The sequence below is a fragment of the Labeo rohita genome, chromosome 24 (assembly GCF_022985175.1).
Source record: "Labeo rohita strain BAU-BD-2019 chromosome 24, IGBB_LRoh.1.0, whole genome shotgun sequence".
In the NCBI taxonomy this organism is placed as follows: domain Eukaryota; kingdom Metazoa; phylum Chordata; class Actinopteri; order Cypriniformes; family Cyprinidae; genus Labeo; species Labeo rohita.
Window position 1 is genome coordinate 3,004,710 of NC_066892.1, and position 17,995 is coordinate 3,022,704.

Sequence of the window (17,995 nt, forward strand, 5' to 3'; positions counted from 1 at the left end):
TTCAGTTCTGCAATACAGGTGCACTACAGAGAACGCGTTATTATTAAGTCTAATTTAATTCTGTATTGATTTATTTCAGCTCAATAAGTTATTCAGCTCAATTTGGTTGAGCAACAATGTCAATTTGCAAAGTTTATCAATTACAAAACAAATTCAATTCAATAAAGCAGCTCTACAGAAAGCAATACTGTCATTTAGCTCAATTTAATTAAATGTTGATTTAGGTCGGGTCAATAACTGTCAGATTTGCATAGTTCATCAGTTATGAAACATTTAGTAATTCACTTCAGCTATAAAGCAGCTCTACAGAAGGCAAGTGTCATTATTCAACTCTATTAGTTCTATATTGTTTCAGTTCAGTTCAGAAGCTGTCAAAGTTGCAAAGTTCATTAATTATTAAATTGTATAAAGCAAAATTAAGTTCTGCAATACAGCAGCACTATGGAGAACAAGTGTCATTATGTAGATGTAGATGTTGCAAAGTTAAGTTACAAAACAAATTCAGTTTCAGCTGTAAAGCAGCTCTACAGAAAATAATTGACATTATTCAGAGTAATTTATTTGAGCAACAATGTCAGTTTGCAAAGTTTATCAATTACAAACAAATTCAATTCAATAAAGTAGTTCTACAGAAAGCGATACGTTGAATAATGTTGATTTAATTCAGTTTCATAACTGTCACTGTTGCATGGTTCATCAGTTATGAAACATTCAATAAATAAAGTTCAATTGAAGCATTCAATAATTAGCTATAAAGCATCTCTACAGAAGAAAAGTGTCCTTATTCATCTCAGTTTAGGTATTTAGTCAGTTTAGTTTCAGTTAATTTCAGTGTCAATTATGAAATGAATTTAATTCTATAATGCAGCTCATTATTCAACTCTGATTAGTTTGAAGCTGATTCAGTTCATTCAAATAATTATGAAAGGACTTTCATACATTTAGCTCAATTTAGTTCTATAATGATTCAATTCAGTTTAATATTGGTTATGAAATGTTCAATAATTCAATTTTGCTATAAGAAAATATATATAATATATATAATATATAAATACAATAGTGTCAATTTAATTCTGTATTGATTCAGTTGAGTTCTATAACAATGGCAATGTTGCAAATTTCATCAGTTATGAAACAAATTCATTTCAGCCACAGCAGCAGTACTGTGAACAATAGTGTCATTATTAAGCCCAATTTAATTCTATATTGATTCAATTCAGTTTGATAACTGTCGATGTTGCAAACTTCAATTTCAGCTAAAGCAGCTCTACAAAAAAATAATTGACATTATTCAGCTCAATTTAGTTGTATATTGATTCAGTTCAGTTCAATATGTTGCAAAGTTCAATTATGGAACAAATTCAATTTTGGCTATAAAGCAGCTCTACAGAAAATAATTGTCATTATTCAGCTGAATTTAGATCAGCAACAATGTCATTTTGCAAAGTTCATCAATTACAAAATGACTGCAATTATGAATAAAATTCAGCTTTAACTATAAAGTTAAGTTCAGTGTTTGTTCAGTTCAGTTTAGAGACAGTGTTGATGTTGCAAAGTTCATCAGTTGTGAATTTTAAATTCATAAAGAGGTTATAGAGAATGCAATGGTGTCATTTATGATTCCAGGCTAAACCAAGTCAGATTTAGTCAGGTTAAATGCTTTCTGTGAAGTGAAAATCACTGAATACAACCAAGGAATTAGTTCTGAAGATCTTTATTTGAAGCTGGGTTAACTTTGAAAGAGACAGTTGAATGGCAATATAATGGAGGAAAATGATAGTCAAATGTTTCACAGCCGTTGATTATTTGTTGATGATTTGATCATATGCTCTTTGTTATTTATTTAAAAGTCATATTGTGGTGTAAAAAAAGAAAGAATTCAAGCTAGAAATGACCTTTAGTTTGCAACTGAGCACATTTTTCTCAATGCAACTGAGTATTAGCTAAAAGAACATCTTTGAATAATATGTAGATACTAATTTATGTTCTCTTACTTTATTTAAATGTGCCTGTGATAATCTAACAGCATGAGATTGTTCATGCTAATGTAAGTGTGGCCATGTGCACTGTTTAAATTCCACTCAGACCGATCTATCTGTTGCAGCCACAAATTTGCCCCCTAGTGAATGTACTGAATAACAGCAGCTTCATATATTTGCAGCTAAAGAGATCAGTGAATTTGTACAATATTTTCATGACGCGTTCTTGACAGGCTTCTGTCATCATTTACTAACCCTCATGTTGTTCCAAACCTGTATGAGTTTTTTTTCTTCTGAACATAAAAGAAGATTTTGAAGAATGTTGGCAACTAAACAGTTGCTGGTATCCATTGACTTCCATAGTATTTTTCCCCTGCTATGGAAAGTCAGTGGCCACCAACAGTTCTTTAGCTACCCATATTCTTCAACGATGAATATGATGACAAAATGTTCATTTTTGAGTGAACTATCCCTTTAACATATTAATCAGTTATTCAAGAGTGGAGTGGCTTTCCTGTCATCCTCATGACTCATTAGCCATGCATGATCATGCATAATCATATATCATCTATGCTGGATTAAATTACTAGGATGAACTGCTGATGAACTGCATCTTTGTATCTGACCTTTGTAAGCCCATTTACATTATACTTTTCTTGATTATATGCACTATAGATGTTTTAGTGAATCATTGTAAACTGGGTAGTGTGTCACCTATTACTTATTTTGTATGGCTGGTCTATAATTAAAGGTGAACACAATGTTTTAAAGGTTGCGTGAGTTTATAAACTCTAGGAAGGCAAGAACTTTCTCCGTGCAGCAATGTCCACTTTATTGAGTTATCTTAACGACTGTCATGTGTCGGGCGGATGCTGTGCACAAGGCCGGGCGTTGTCTCATTACCAGTGCAACTGGCCCCTCTGGCCAGTGAGGTGACCATAAAACCGTAAACAGGTCAGGTGATACAGGAAAGGACGACCTTTTCCTTTGTCTAATAATGGAAAAAGAAAAACAGAGGATTCATGTCATTCTGAGAATGATAGGTTATTATAAATAGACAAATACTTATAGCAATAAAGTCGTTGTGTCTAAAAATTTGACTGGAAGTGTATATCCAGATAAACAGAATTCAAACATTATTGTATATCTTTCTCTATTTAACATATAACTCTATATCTCCACAGGTCTTTTTGCCCAGCGTGTACTGTCTGTGACGGCAGAGCTCACTGCGCATGCGCGCACAATCACAAATATGCCCGCTGCCTGACAGTCGAAAGCAAATCAGGTAAGACGCTTTATTCAGATTATTATTCCATTTATTACATTTTCTAAAATCCACTTACCTTTTAGCGATTCATATACTTAAAGTGCCGCATTGCGGACTTTTAAATAGCTTGACATCGGCATGTAACGTTAGTTCACTGAGTGCCTTTGCACTGCCTGCACATTAGCTGCAAGAGCTATTCACGTTAGCTTAATCTGAAGCGTTGCCGTTTCGTTTGCACGTCTACGTGTATTAAAGACCCTTTTAATAAAACCTAATACGCTACAGAGCTGTCAGTGTGCTGCATGCATCGGTTGTGTTTGCACACTAGTGTGCGAGTGTCTATAACGTCATCTGTCAGTCAGGTAACGTTACACATCAGGCAGATTTGGACAAGGAAGTGTGTACGTGTCATACTGTTTACGTCTGTGACTGAAAGTTGACATTTGGAGATATTGATAGCGCTCTGTGCACATTAGAAGCATTAGAACAAGGACAGAGCGCGTGCCAGGTGGGCTTGACGTCGCGCGCGTGAGGCGTTTCTCCCGCTCGCTGATTGGCTGACAGACTGCTGACGTGCTGCACAATCGTTACCGTGACATTAATTCGCTTTAGTTACTATAGTAAAACTATGAAGTTTTTGACAGAATGATTCTGGAAGATTTTTACAGTGTTTAAAAGAGATCAAATATTTATTTATTATGATTTTACAGTGTTTGGACTTAAACATGATTGTCCACGTAATTTTTTCTCCATGTATAAAGACAATTAATACTGTGAAAAGTTGTGTAAAATATTATATATTTATAATAGTTTTTTTTGACTCACTATAGAACTGTACTGTTAGATATATTACATATTTCCAAATAAATTATATTTGTTTTTATTCAAATGTTTTATTTATTATGTATTTAAATTAGTGCTGTCAAGCGATTAATCGCATCCAAAGTAAGTTTTTGTTTACATAATATATGTGTGTGTACTGTGTATGTTTATTATGTGTACATAAATAGACACATTTATGTATACAGGTGCTGGTCATATAATTAGAATATCTTCAAAAAGTTGATTTATTTCACTAATTCCATTCAAGAAGTGAAACTTGTATAATGTATACATTCATTCCACACAGACTGATATATTTCAAGTGTTTATTTCTTTTAATTTTGATGATTGTAACTGACAACTAATGAAAACCCCAAATTCAGTATCTCAGAAAATTAGAATATTATTTAAGACCAATACAAAGAAAGGATTTTTAGAAAACTTGGCCAACTGAAAAGTATGAACATGAAAAGTATGAGCATGTACAGCACTCAATACTTAGTTGGGGCTCCTTTTGCTTGAATTACTGCAGCAATGTGGCGTGGCATGGAGTCGATCGGTCTGTGGTACTGCTCAGGTGTTATGAGAGCCCAGGTTGCTCTGATAGTGGCCTTCAGCTCTTCTGCATTGTTGAGTCTGGCATATCGCATCTTCCTCTTCACAATACCCCATAGATTTTCTATGGGGTTAAGGTCAGGCGAGAACAATACCATGATCCTTAAACCAGGTACTGGTAGCTTTGGCACTGTGTGCAGGTGCCAAGTCCTGTTGGAAAATGAAAGTTGGTCAGCAGCAGGAAGCATGAAGTGCTTTAAAACGTCCTGCTATACAGCTGCGTTGACCTTGGACCTCAGAAAACACAGTGGACCAACACCAGCAGATGACATGGCACCCCAAACCATCACTGACTGTGGAAACTTTACACTGGACCTCAAGCAATGTGGATTCTGTGCCTCTCCTCTCTTCCTCCAGACTCTGGAAACCTGATTTCCAAAGGAAATGCTAAATTTACTTTCGTCAGAGAACATAACTTTGGACCACTCAGCAGCAGTCCAGTCCTTTTTGTCTTTAGCCCAGGCGAGACGCTTCTGACGCTGTCTGTCGTTCAAGAGTGGCTTGACACAAGGAATGCGACAGCTGAAACCCATGTCTTGCAGACGTCTGTGCGTAGTGGTTCTTGAAGCACTGACTCCAGCTGCAGTCCACTCTTTGTGAACCTCCCCCACATTTTTAAATGGGTTTTGTTTCACAATTCTCTCCAGGGTGCGGTTATCCCTATTGCTTGTACACTTTTTTTCTACCGCATCTTTTCCTTCCCTTCACCTCTCGATTAATGTGCTTGGACACAGAGCTCTGTGAACAGCCAGCCTCTTTTGCAATGACCTTTTGTGTCTTGCCCTCCTTGTGCAAGGTGTCAATAGTCGTCTTTTGGACAACTGTCAAATCAGCAGTCTTCCCCATGATTGTGTAGCCTACAGAACTAGACTGAGAGACCATTTGAAGGCCTTTGCAGGTGTTTTGAGTTAATTAGCTGTTTAGAGTGTGGCACCAGGTGTCTTCAATACTGAACCTTTTCACAATATTCTAATTTTCTGAGATACTGAATTTGGGGTTTTCATTAGTTGTCAGTTATAATCATCAAAATTAAAAGAAATAAACACTTGAAATATATCAGTCTGTGTGGAATGAATGTATACATTATACAAGTTTCACTTCTTGAATGGAATTAGTGAAGTAAATCAACTTTTTGAAGATATTCTAATTATATGACCAGCACCTGTATATTTAAGGAAAATGTTAGATTAAAAATTTTAAATATAAAATTTAATATATATTTTTTAAATATATAATATCAGTTATATGAATATAAATATATACATTGAAATACATGGAAATATTTTCAAAGTGTATAGACCATTTCGGTAGATGTAAACAACACTGGTCCAGAAGCGCTTCCTTTTTTTTTTTTTGTTTTTTTTTTTTTATTTCACATATACAAATACATCTTAAAGGTGCTAATGTAACATTTTCATCCGTCAAATGTTATGATGGTTGTATTTTTTTGTGATGTTTGTGTAAAGTAAAAAAAAAAAGAAACAGGAAGTGTATCGGGACAAGTAAGTTTACATCTAGTGAAATGGTCTATACTGTGTGTGTGTGTATTTATATATATACATAAATATAGACAGTATACATGCATATTATGTAAACAAAAACTTATTTTGGATGCGATTCATCACAATTAATTGTTTGACAGCACTAATTTAAATACTACTTTATGTTAATCAAAGTATTTATTTTTTAAATTTATATTTTAAGTGCATTTTTATTTATTTAAATCAAATAATAATTTATTTATTTGTATATAGTTTAGTTTATTTGTTACCTTTTCTCTAAACTTTTCCATTTACTCAGGAGATAAGGTTATGCAGTGTGTCCAAACACTAATATATCATGGTAACAGTAGATATGCTTTTATAGATTTTTACCTAAAATGTTCTTCTAAAGTCAGTGTTTCACTATGAAATCATTTCGCTAAAACAACTGACAGCAAAATTATATTCTATTATAGCAGACACATCCTGCCAGATGCACGTCCACCTGTCGTGGTGTAAATGGATTATTTCCTCTTGACCCCTGATCCTTGACCTCTAGAGCACTGATTCTATTGCCCTACATCAGCAGAGTTTTGTTGCTTTGTCCTGATAGTTTAATGGTGTTCGATGAGCTCCGACCTCACAGACACCCTAAAGTACAAGAGTCCAGTGCACACGCTTACAAATAGAGGAGAAAACGGCTAGGAAAGCAGACATTCCTGTTTTTTGCCAGTTGAAATCTAATAAGTGTAATTGGGAGATTCTGAAAGGCACAAATACACAGACGGACTCGCACAAGGCTTAAAAGAGAATTGAATGCGATTCCTTTCAGGGTAACTTTATCTATTTTTATGTCCAAGGGAGTTGTTTTTTCTTTCTTTCTTAATCTATTTTGTTTATAATAGATTTTTTCAGGTTTTACAAAAATGTTTTCATTTGTATTTTTTATTTTTTCATATATATAAGGCCTAAAATAAATGTTGTTTACTTTTGCGTCTTGAAATATGGACTTTTTTAAAAATAAAAATATAAATTAATATATTTTTATTTGAAAAAACACCCTTTTATGTTTTTTAGGATTTGTATGCTTTTTTGTGTGTGCTTGTTTATTAGGGATGCACCAATTAAAGGTTTTCGGCAGATACTGAGACATGATAATTGTTTTTATGTTATGTTGTTTGGTCATTGTTATATTGTGCATCCCTATTATTTACTGGTTTGTCTTTAATCTTGTCTGTCTCTTTCTTCTCTCAACAGCTGAAGAAATATGACCGGCTAGTTTCTCTCTGTCTTTTCTTTGTGCCGTTTGACGCGTGAGGTCAGAGGTCATGGCTGCAGATTGTGGCGTGTTCGTGGACTGGTCTCAGATGGGCGATGTGAGTCGCGACGCGCCTCCTGGTAAGACCGAATATAAAGACTTAAAGGAGCTGAAGCAGCACGCCCGCTCGGGCCAGTGGGCGAAAAACCACAACCAGCGCTCGGCCGTTTACCAGCAGCTGCTCAAAGCTCTCCCGTGTCGTACCGTCACGCCAGACGCCGCCGTTTACCGGGACATCGTTGGAAATTCTAACTCTAAGCACAACCCATCTAGCTCTCCGTTGCCGGAGTTTGTGGATGGGACAGCGGTGCCACGGTACTGTCTAAAGGCCGAATCCGTGGGATCGGTGCATGCTGTCATTTCCTGCATAGCAGGGCAGTTCCCAGATATATCGTACTGCCCGTCTTTACCGGTGGTGACGGCGCTGCTGATGCACTGGAGCGCGGATGAAGCGCAGTGCTTTGAGAGCGTCAGTCGCATGTTAGCCTGCAACGAACCTGGGCGCCGTTTATTAGATCAGACTTTCCTTGCATATCAGTCGGCCTGCATGACCTTCGGCGACCTCGTGCATAAATACTGCCCGGCCGCGCATAAGCTGATGGTCGCCACGGCGACAGACGTGCTGGAGGTGTACGCCGATTGGCAGCGATGGGTTCTGGGCGACCTGCCCTTCAGCTTCGCCGCCCGCGTGATGGACGTCTACTTGGTGGAGGGGTACAAGGTCCTTTACCGTGTGGCGCTGGCGATACTGAAGTTTTACCGCAAGCAGCGTTCCGCCGGCGCAGGCTCTGCCTTAACTAAGCAGGATTCGGCAATGATCAGGAAAGATATCCAGGCGTTCGTGCAGAACATCGGGAAAAGCGTGACGCCGGAGAAGCTGCTAGAAAAGGCCTTTTCCATTCGCCTGTTCAGCCGGAAAGAGATCACGCTGCTCCAGCTGGCCAATGAGAAATCACTCCAGCAGAAAGGCATCACCGTCAAACAGAAGAGGTATAGATGACTATTACGTTACATTTTTTGTTATTGATATATTTTTAAAAAATTATGTTTCTATTCAAATCTTTTTTTAGTTTTCATTATTTTATGTATTTAAATCAAATTTAATTTATTTTTATTTAAATGTTTTTTATTTTAATTTCTTGTTATTATTTGTTTATTATGTATTTAAAACAAATGTAAATTATTTTTTTTGTTTTCATTATTGTATTTATTATTTATTTGTTTTATGTATTTAAATCAAATGTAATTTATTTTGTTTTATTCAAATGTTTCTGTATAGTTATCATTATTTTATGTATCATTTACTTATTTATTTAAATCAAATTTAATTTATTTTATTTTTAATTCAAATGTTTTTTAGTTTTCATTATTTTATTTATTTATTTGTTTATGTATTTAAATCAAATTTAATTTGTTTTTATTCAAATGTTTTTATTTAGTTATTACTATTTTATTTTCTTATTTTACATAATTTATTTATTTATTAAATATAAAGTAGTTTTAATTCAAATGTTTTTATTTAGTTTTAATTATTTTATTTATTATTTGTTTGTTTATGTATTTAAATCAAATTTAATTTGTTTGTATGTTTTATTCGAATGTTTTTATTTAGTTATTATTTTATTTTTAATTTATTTATTATTTATTTACATCAAATTTAATTTGTTTTTGTTTTTATTCAGATGTTTTTTGTTTTCATTATTTTAATTATTATTTATTTCTTTGTTTATTATGTAATTCAATTTTTATTTTATTTATTTTAATCCATTTATTTATTTTAATCAAACTTTAATAAATCACTTTAATTTTATGTGTAAATATATATCACTCCAGCAACGTTTTTAGTATTTAACTGATTTATAGTATTTAAAAAACTACACAAAATTACACAAAAGTGCTATTAAAATGCTAAATATAACACTTATTTATTTAATTTATATTTGATTATTTTTAGTATTTATTAACTTTTTTGTTACACGGATTGTTACAACATTGATAATAAAATCAGCAAATCAACATATTAGAATGATTTCTGAAGGATCATGTGACACTGAAGACTGGAGTAATGATGCTGAAAATTCAGCTTTGATCACAGAAATAAATTATATTCTAAAATAAAAAATATAAAAACTAATTAGTAACTAGTTACAAAAAACTCATTATTTTTGTTCTTTAGTATTTGTCTATTTATGTCTTTTGTGGCTCTGTTTTGCAGCTTTCCTCTGATCTGCGTTTATGTTTCATTCCTGATTTTCATTCTGTTCTCATTGCATCTCAGTTTATTCATTTGTTTTCCATTCCTCCTGCTCTCCACTTTCTGTGCTGTCCTTTAGCTCTATCAAAAGGTGGGTATCTTCATCTCTCATCCTCCTCCTTACGCATTTTTGGTTTTCTGACCCATTTATTTCTGTTGTGTTCTGTTTCTGTTACCGACGCACAATGAAATATGCATATTGTTTGCATCTTCCCCTTTATCTCTCTAGACAAAATGTCCAGTTAGCCGTGAACGCTGATAATTTCAGCTCGGAGATCGTCAGCGCGAAAGAGATCAGAGATATCTGGTCGTGGATCCCGGAGCGTTTCGCTTTATGTCAGCCGCAGCTGCTCTTCACCACATCCACACACGGCTGCAGCCTCAACAGGTACAAAAACACACACCTGAACACTCATACAACAGCTGCAAAACACTTGCCATTTTATTACGTGACTGAATTTCAAAGCCTATGGCATTCATTTTAAAGAAGATCATCTTTAGGCACTTCTTCAAGAAGTCATCATGAGTAATAGTTGCTGCCTCTGAGTAACAGCTATTTGCAGAAGTCTTTAAATCTGAGTAAACGTCTTAAACTGTGTGAATGTTTTATAAATATGGTTTGTGATGTTTTATTCAGGTTTTATGCACATTGTGAGGGATATGAGCCGACGCTAATGCTCATCAGAACTACAGATGGAGAGGTACCAAAAGCCTGAAATATTTATTTCTGTCATTTTGTTTGTTTGTATGTGCCAAAACAAATATTTTCACATTTTCACTTACTTTTATTCATTTAGAACAAACTCTGAGAAGGAAGTCTGTTAGATGGTTATTTAAATTATTTACATTTAAGAAGCAAAAATCTGGTTTTCCCGAAATAATTCAAAAGTGAGTGATGAATTAATTTTGTTTCCACTGTTTGTGACCAGAAAATCAAAAATATGCCATTACAGTGGTTATTACAGTGTTTGTAATTTTTACAGTGAAATAAACACTGTGGTTATTCTTGCATACCATGTAGGATGAATAGTAAATAAACTTGGATGCAAGTTAAGTCTGTTATTGATGTGCCTCTCATCCAATCATATTCCAGGTGTGTGGAGCCTTCCTGTCCACTGATTGGGAGGAGCGGAAGAGGGGCGGGAACAAGCTCAGCTTCTTCGGCACTGGAGAGTGTTTTGTCTTCAGAGTATGTTTTTTTCATGGTGTTCATTTGTAAATAATTGTATAGGATATAAATAATCAAATTAAGGTATAGAAAATAAATTTGGAGTGGTCTTTATGAAATTATTACCTTTATGATCCACTAGGCGGCACTATTTTCTGGAGTATTACACTAGAATGCAGTGCATTAGTGTGCCAAGTTGCTCTCATCCATCATCGTTTCATCTTGTTATGCTCTCAGAGGAATATTATGGAATATGCTCTTTGGTAACTCAAGAAGGTATAATTGAATGTTAGTTACATTTCTTTTAAAAATGAATTTTGTTAAAAGATGTTTCTGCTAAGATTCCTTTGTAGGAATGTGAATGACATGGTTATCTTACTGTGAAGTTATAGAGCTATAAAATTAATGTGTGACTTGATTTTTTTTTAAGGAAAAGCAAGTTTATTTAAATGAATTGTAAGTATTTTTAATTTAAGTGATTAAACAAATTTAAATATAATTATACATACAGAGTAAGTGATTAAAAGGTACGTGTGAATAGAAAATAAATCAAAATGACAACATAAATATTTATTTATAAATGCACTACCACTCAAAAGTTTTTGAACAGTAAGATTTTTTTATTTTATTAAGGAATTCTCGTTTGATCACCAGGCCTGCATTTGTTTGATCCAAATACAGCATAAACGGTAACATTTTGAAATATTTTTACTATTTAAAATAAGTGCTTTCTTTTTAAATATTTTTTTTTTAATGTAATTTATTTCTGTGGTTTTAAAGCAAAAATGTACTAAACTGTTCTTAAAAAAAACATTAAAAATCATATATATATGAATATGAACATAGTTACAATAAATATTACATTTATATAAATAAGTGCATACATATTATATCAATAAATCTTTATGAATAGTTAACAAATAAATTATTTTTTTATTATATACAATATATAATAATAATTAAAGTAAGATTTAAAAAAGATTTAAAAATTAACTAAAACAAGAATCTGATTAAATCGAGTCTTTGTAAATCATAGCACAAGTGGGACATTGTTGAGATGCCTGAAAGTGAAATTACTAAGGTCTCTTTCTCAGGAAAAACATCTAAGAAGCTGATGTTCAGTAAAAAAAATCAATTTTATCTCATTTATGCCTAAGAGAAACAGCTGAGATATATAAAGAGATTACATTTACATTTTGAAGTAGCTATTTATTATTTATACAGATCATAAGGTATTAAAAAGGTAAACAGTAAAAGTTAAAAGCTTTTGAATGTGTTTCTGCTGTTCATTAATGACATCTTCTCACCCGACTCGCTTATAATATGTGACCACACAGCCAGTCACAAGGGTCAGTTTTTTTTAAATTGAGATTTATACATCATCTGAAATAAATAAGCTTTCCATTGATGTATGGTTTGTTAGGATAAGACAATATTTGGCTGAGATACAACTATTTGAAAATCTGGAATCTAAAAATATTGAGAAATCACCTTTAAAGTTGGCCAAATAAAGTTCTTAGCAAAGCACATTACTAATCAAAAATTAAGTTTTGATATATTTGTGGTAGGAAATGTACGAAATATCTTCATGGAACATGATCTTTACTTAATATTCTAATGATTTTTGGCATAAAAGAAATATTGATCATGTTGACTCATACAGTGTATTTTGCCTATTGCTACAAATATACCCGTGCTACTTAAGACTGGTTTTGTGGTCCAGGGTCACATATAGTATATCTCAGTCTGAAGACACAATGTTTGTAGATTTTAGCAGTCCAGACTTTTAACCACAGTTTAACCACCACAGCATGTATTCAGATTTCACTTCCTGAACTCTGACCACAAGACTAACCACTGAAACGGATGTTGTCGTTGTGTGTTTTCAGATGTAGGATGTGTTATATCCGTGTGTGTTTGGTGTTTTGCGTGTGTTTCAGATGAAGCCGGAGATGGAGCGTTACGAGTGGGTCATTATCAAACACCCGGAGCTGGCGAACGCGACTCAATCCACAGACGACGAACAGACCGGTGCGAATGACAACGAAGTGTCACAGTCTCTAGAGAAACCAGCCACAGACCCGTCTCACCTGTCCCCTTTCCTGTCCGCGCGACACTTCAACCTCAACTCAAGGAACACCTCAATGTTCATGGCGGGAAACGTCGACTCCATCATTATCGGTGAGTGAGATTCTCACAAATCATTTTTTTCTCTTCACTTGAAATTGACTCCTTGATTCTCTATAACCGGATACATGGTGTTGTTTGTGTAGGAGGAGGTGAAGGTAACGCTCTGTACATCGACTCGGAGCTGAACCACGGCCGAACCGAGCGCTGCCTGACCTTCGACAACCCTCCGCTGTGCGCTGAGAGCTTCCAGATCGCTCTGCTGGAGGTTTGGGGTTTCAAAGACGCCATGGCTTCATAAGAGCAGCTCTCCACGCCTGCGGATGCTGTGGCTGTAAGATCCATTGTGTTGTGATAGACGTCCTTTCATGTAGGTGGTAACAGAGATGTGATGCTCCTCCAGAAGATCCGCCCTGAGCTCCAGTGAAGATGTTTAATGTTTATTGTGTATATTTATCCATTCAAAACGTATCTGATGGTTTATTTTGATTCTTTTTATATCAGCAGAAAGCCTGTGTTGATCTAGTCAGAGATTTGAGAATTGAATCTGATGCACAAAATGAAGTTTAGTCCTGAAGGATTTTGCATTTACTCCAGTATTGATTAATATCTGAGAATAACAAAGAGGACCAGAATAGTGGAGACTTTCATGTTAAATCAAAAACAAAAATCAAAGTCTTAGTTGATGTGATTTAAGTAAGGTGTTACATGTTTGTCGTTGTATTTTCGGGTGCTAAACACACCGACATATCATAGTTTTCTCATTACAGTCATGAGAATTTGGTGAGGGTCGTCAGAATGTTTTTTTTTTTTTATGCAAAATGTAATTTATTTCTTTCATTGTGGGGTGAAATGTTACCCCTGGCATTTCTAACGACTTGCCCAGCCAAGAGCGATCAAAATTTCTCCGTACTGAATTCCTCTGTTCTTTATAGAAGTTTTTTTTCTCTGTGTGTTATAAATTCATAATTGTGATTCTGGGAAATGCAAAAAAAAAAAGCCGCCCTTATGATTTTATTTCTTAGAATTGTGAGTTTAAATCTCATGTTTTTGACTCAATTTCTTGAAATTGCATGTTTATATCTTGCACTTCTGACTTTTTTTCACAATTACATTAAAAGAAGTCACAATTGCGAGTTTATATCCCAGAATTTTGACTATATTTCTTGAAATTGCACATTTATATCTCAGTTATTAATTATTATAAATTCAGAATTGTGAGATATAAACTCGCAATTATGTGTTATAAAATCAGAATTGAGATTCTGAGAATGAAAAAAAAGTCACAATTGTGAGTTTATATCTCAGTATAGTGAGTTAATATCTCAGAATTGCAAGTTATTTCTCAGAATTGCGAGTTTATATCACAGTTTTGACGTTTTTCTTGAAGTTTCAAGTTTATTTCTCAGAATTGCATGTTTATATGTTGTACTTCTGACTTTTTCTCACAGTTGCGTTATAAATTCAGAATTGTGAGATATAAACTCGCATTTACTTGTTATAAAATCAGAATTGTCACAATTGTGAGTTTATATCTCAGAATTGTGAGTTTATATCACAGTGTTGACTATTTCTTGAAATTACAAGTTTATTTCTCACAATTGCATGTTTATATCTTGCACTTCTGATTTTTTGCTCACAATTACGTTATAAGTTCAGAATTGTGAGATAACAATTACATGTTATGAAATCAGATTGCTATTCTGGGAATTAAAAGTCACAATAGCGAGTTTATATCTCAGAATTGCGAGTTTATATCACAGTTTTGACTTTATTTCTTGAAATTGCGAGTTTATTTCTCAGAATTGCATGTTTATATCTTGCACTTCTGACTTTTTTGATCACAGGTGCGTTACAAATTTAGAATTGTGAGAATTCATTTTTAGAGTTGCAAGTTATTTCTCAGAATCGTGAGTTTATATCACAATTTTGACTTTATTTCTCAGAATTACATGTTTAAATCTTGGACTTCTGACTTTTTCTCACAGTTGCATTATAAAATCAGAATTGCAGTTGTGGGAAATAAAAAATAGTCACAATTACAAGTTTATATCTTAGAATTGTGAGTTATTTCTCAGAATTGTGAATTTGACTATTTCTCGAAATTGCAAGTTTTTTTTCTCACAATTGCATGTTTATATCTTGCACTTTTTTTCCTCACAATTGCGTTATAAGTTCAGAATTGTGAGACATAAACTCACAGTTACATGTTATAAAATCAGAATTGCGATTCTGGGAATGAAAAAAGTCGCAATTACGAGTTTTCTCAGAATTGCAAGGTATTTCTCAGAATTGCAAATTTATGTTACAATTTTGGCTGTTTCTTGAAATTGCAAGTTTATTTCTTTGAAATGCCTGTATATATCTTGGACTTCTAACTTTTTTCTCGCAATTGCGTTATAAATTCAGAATTGTGGGATATAAACTTACAATTACATGTTATGAATTCAGAATGTGAGATATAAACTCGCAATAACATGTTATACAATCAGAATCGCGATTCTGGGAAAAAAAGTCACAAATGCGAGTTTATATCTTAGAATTGGGAGTTTATTTCTTTAAAATTGCAAGTTAAAATCTCACAGTTTTGACTTTATTTCTCACAATTGCATGTTTATATCTTGCAGTTCTGAGTTTGTATCTTACATTTCTGACTGTAACTTGCAATTACGAGTTTAGATCACAATTTAAAAAAAAATAAGTCAGAATTCTAAGATAGAAAGTAAATTCTTTTTTTTTTTTTATCTTTTATTCAGTGGCAAAAAATGGGCTTCCATAGTTCTTCTATGCAGCTTTGTGCCAATTGGGAAAAGTACGATTTCCAAGTTCTCAAGAGAACCAGAAAACACAAGCTCTTTATAAACCTCCAGTCGAAACACAAGTAGTTCTGGGGCATTTTGTGAGTTCCAGTGGCATTCCAGTGTTCTTTTATATCAGAAATCAGCATTCTGGCATTGTTTACTCACTGTCCTCTCATTGTTCCAAACTTATATGACTTTCTTTCTATAGTGGAACATGCTTTTTTAACACAGTGAAAGTCAGGTGGTCAGGGCTGTCAGATTGCTAAAAGAACAAAAAACACCATTAAACAGTACGAGGGCAAGTACATAAAGACATAATCTTAATTTTCTACATGTTACATGCACTATATCTTCATTTCATTTGAATGAATTTCCGTCCAAGTCCTAAAAAGCCATGCATAAATGCAAAACATATTCTTATCTAGCTAAACATGGACATTTAATGTATGCAGGTTGAATTACAATGTAAAGTGTAATAGAGATCCAGCTTTTGTTAATCATTCAATGGTCTTTGCTTGAATTACATGTATGTGAAAACATAATCAGCACTATTTTAAATGGGAAGTATTACATTTTATGATATATCTTTTCTTTGCACTTATTGAACGTATTTTAAGTTGCCGAATGTTATGACTTAATATCAGTAATATATTGTTTGATTTCAATTTCTGTGTATCGGTAGTTTATCTTCAGCTCATTTCTGACATATTGGAGATTCAGTGATCAAAACCAGTTGTGTTTAATGTGCATATACATTGTGATGTGTAACATATCAAGTGGTGTGTTTGTATGTTATGTATCTCATTCAAATGCCGTCAGCAGGCCGTCCTGAGTGTGTATGTGTGTTTGGAGAGTGAAGTTCAAGTCTTAAACATGCGAAACATTTAGGTACCAACCCTAAATGATAGTGTCAAACATGTAGTGGTCTAGTATCTGCTCACAGAAGAATAAAAACTGCTGTCATTAAAAAGTTTTTGTTCAATTCTTTGTGCATGTAGGTGTCTATTTTATGCAACAAATTCTGGAATATTTATTAGTGAATATGCATTTTCTGTAGCTGTTCTTTTAAATATGTCATTGGATATAAATACATTTTATGAGAGCACTATTCATACAAAATGATTTGCATTAGAAATCGGCCACAGTTGGACATTCAAATGAGAAAACTGCCTCTGTGAGTGGAAATGCCATTCTCGTTTCTCTTCTGGTCTCATGATATGTGCGTGTATCGTTGACCTTATAATGCAGATTCTCCCTTTGGCTAAATGAGAGCAGACTAATTGATCTTCCATCATGTGTCCTGTACAACAGGCATGCAGAGACTAACACTTGAAATAAATATGTCAGAATTACACCAGCTGGTTACGTGATACAATGAGATTATATTATTACAGAATACAGATATGGTTTAATATATTTTATACATCAAATAAAAATGCTGCATTTAGCATTTAAAAATAAATTATCCTAATAAAGACCCCATAGTACATGAGCTCACGTTCATATATTGTGTCTATAGTAAAGTCTATTTAAAAGCTTGCTGACATAGGGCGGTGGGCGTGGCCTGCGGGTGACGTCACTGCCTAGAATGACCTTCATCTCGGGAATCCTCATCCACTGCATCACACTTCACTGCGTGGGTGACATAATATCACTTCATTATACTTTATAACATCACATAACATCTGAGGGTCATGAAAAAACGTTAAATTATGAATAATAAAATATCTTAAAATGTGTCGCCTACGCCCATATAAAGAAAACCAAAGGCCAAAACAGAGAATAAGAGATGCAGTGAAAGCGAAATAACACATTACTGTTACACATTTCCAATAAGTGCTGACTGTGTCTACTTGCAGACAGATTGCAAATAATGGTTTATAAGTTACATAATGCATAAAACCTTCTTATCTGTTTGAAAAATGCTTACAGGGATTTTAAATCCATACTATATTTACCATTGAGACTAAGGGATGCACGGATTTAACATTTCAGTATGAAATGATTTAGATAAAATTAAATATAATATGTATATTAAATATAATAGTATAATATGTTCACACCCAGATTATAAACGCATGATTTTTATTCTAAGGATTTGAACATCTTTAGTATTAAAGGGAAAGCCCGCAGCGGAGCGCACTATTATCTCTACTAATAGGG

General features: G+C 33.8%; 1 protein-coding gene across 1 annotated transcript; it reads left to right on the forward strand.

The window, feature by feature from the left end:
• The first annotated feature begins 3,163 nt into the window (after positions 1-3,163).
• tbc1d24 (TBC1 domain family, member 24) lies at positions 3,164-15,935 on the forward strand. The gene is made up of 7 exons (XM_051097660.1): positions 3,164-3,264; positions 7,422-8,472; positions 9,966-10,124; positions 10,374-10,437; positions 10,830-10,925; positions 12,845-13,085; positions 13,178-15,935. Exons 2-7 carry the CDS (start codon positions 7,493-7,495, stop codon positions 13,330-13,332), a joined length of 1,695 nt encoding a protein of 564 aa, XP_050953617.1. The 5' UTR covers positions 3,164-3,264; positions 7,422-7,492; the 3' UTR covers positions 13,333-15,935.
• The last annotated feature ends 2,060 nt before the right edge of the window (positions 15,936-17,995 follow it).

Coding starts and splice junctions, on each gene's coding strand:
- tbc1d24 (XM_051097660.1), top strand. CDS start 7,493: ATGGCTGCAGATTGTGGCGTGTTCGTGGACTGGTCTCAGATGGGCGAT. Junction 10,438..10,829: donor TCAGAACTACAGATGGAGAG/GTACCAAAAGCC, acceptor ATCATATTCCAG/GTGTGTGGAGCCTTCCTGTC. Junction 10,926..12,844: donor GAGAGTGTTTTGTCTTCAGA/GTATGTTTTTTT, acceptor CGTGTGTTTCAG/ATGAAGCCGGAGATGGAGCG.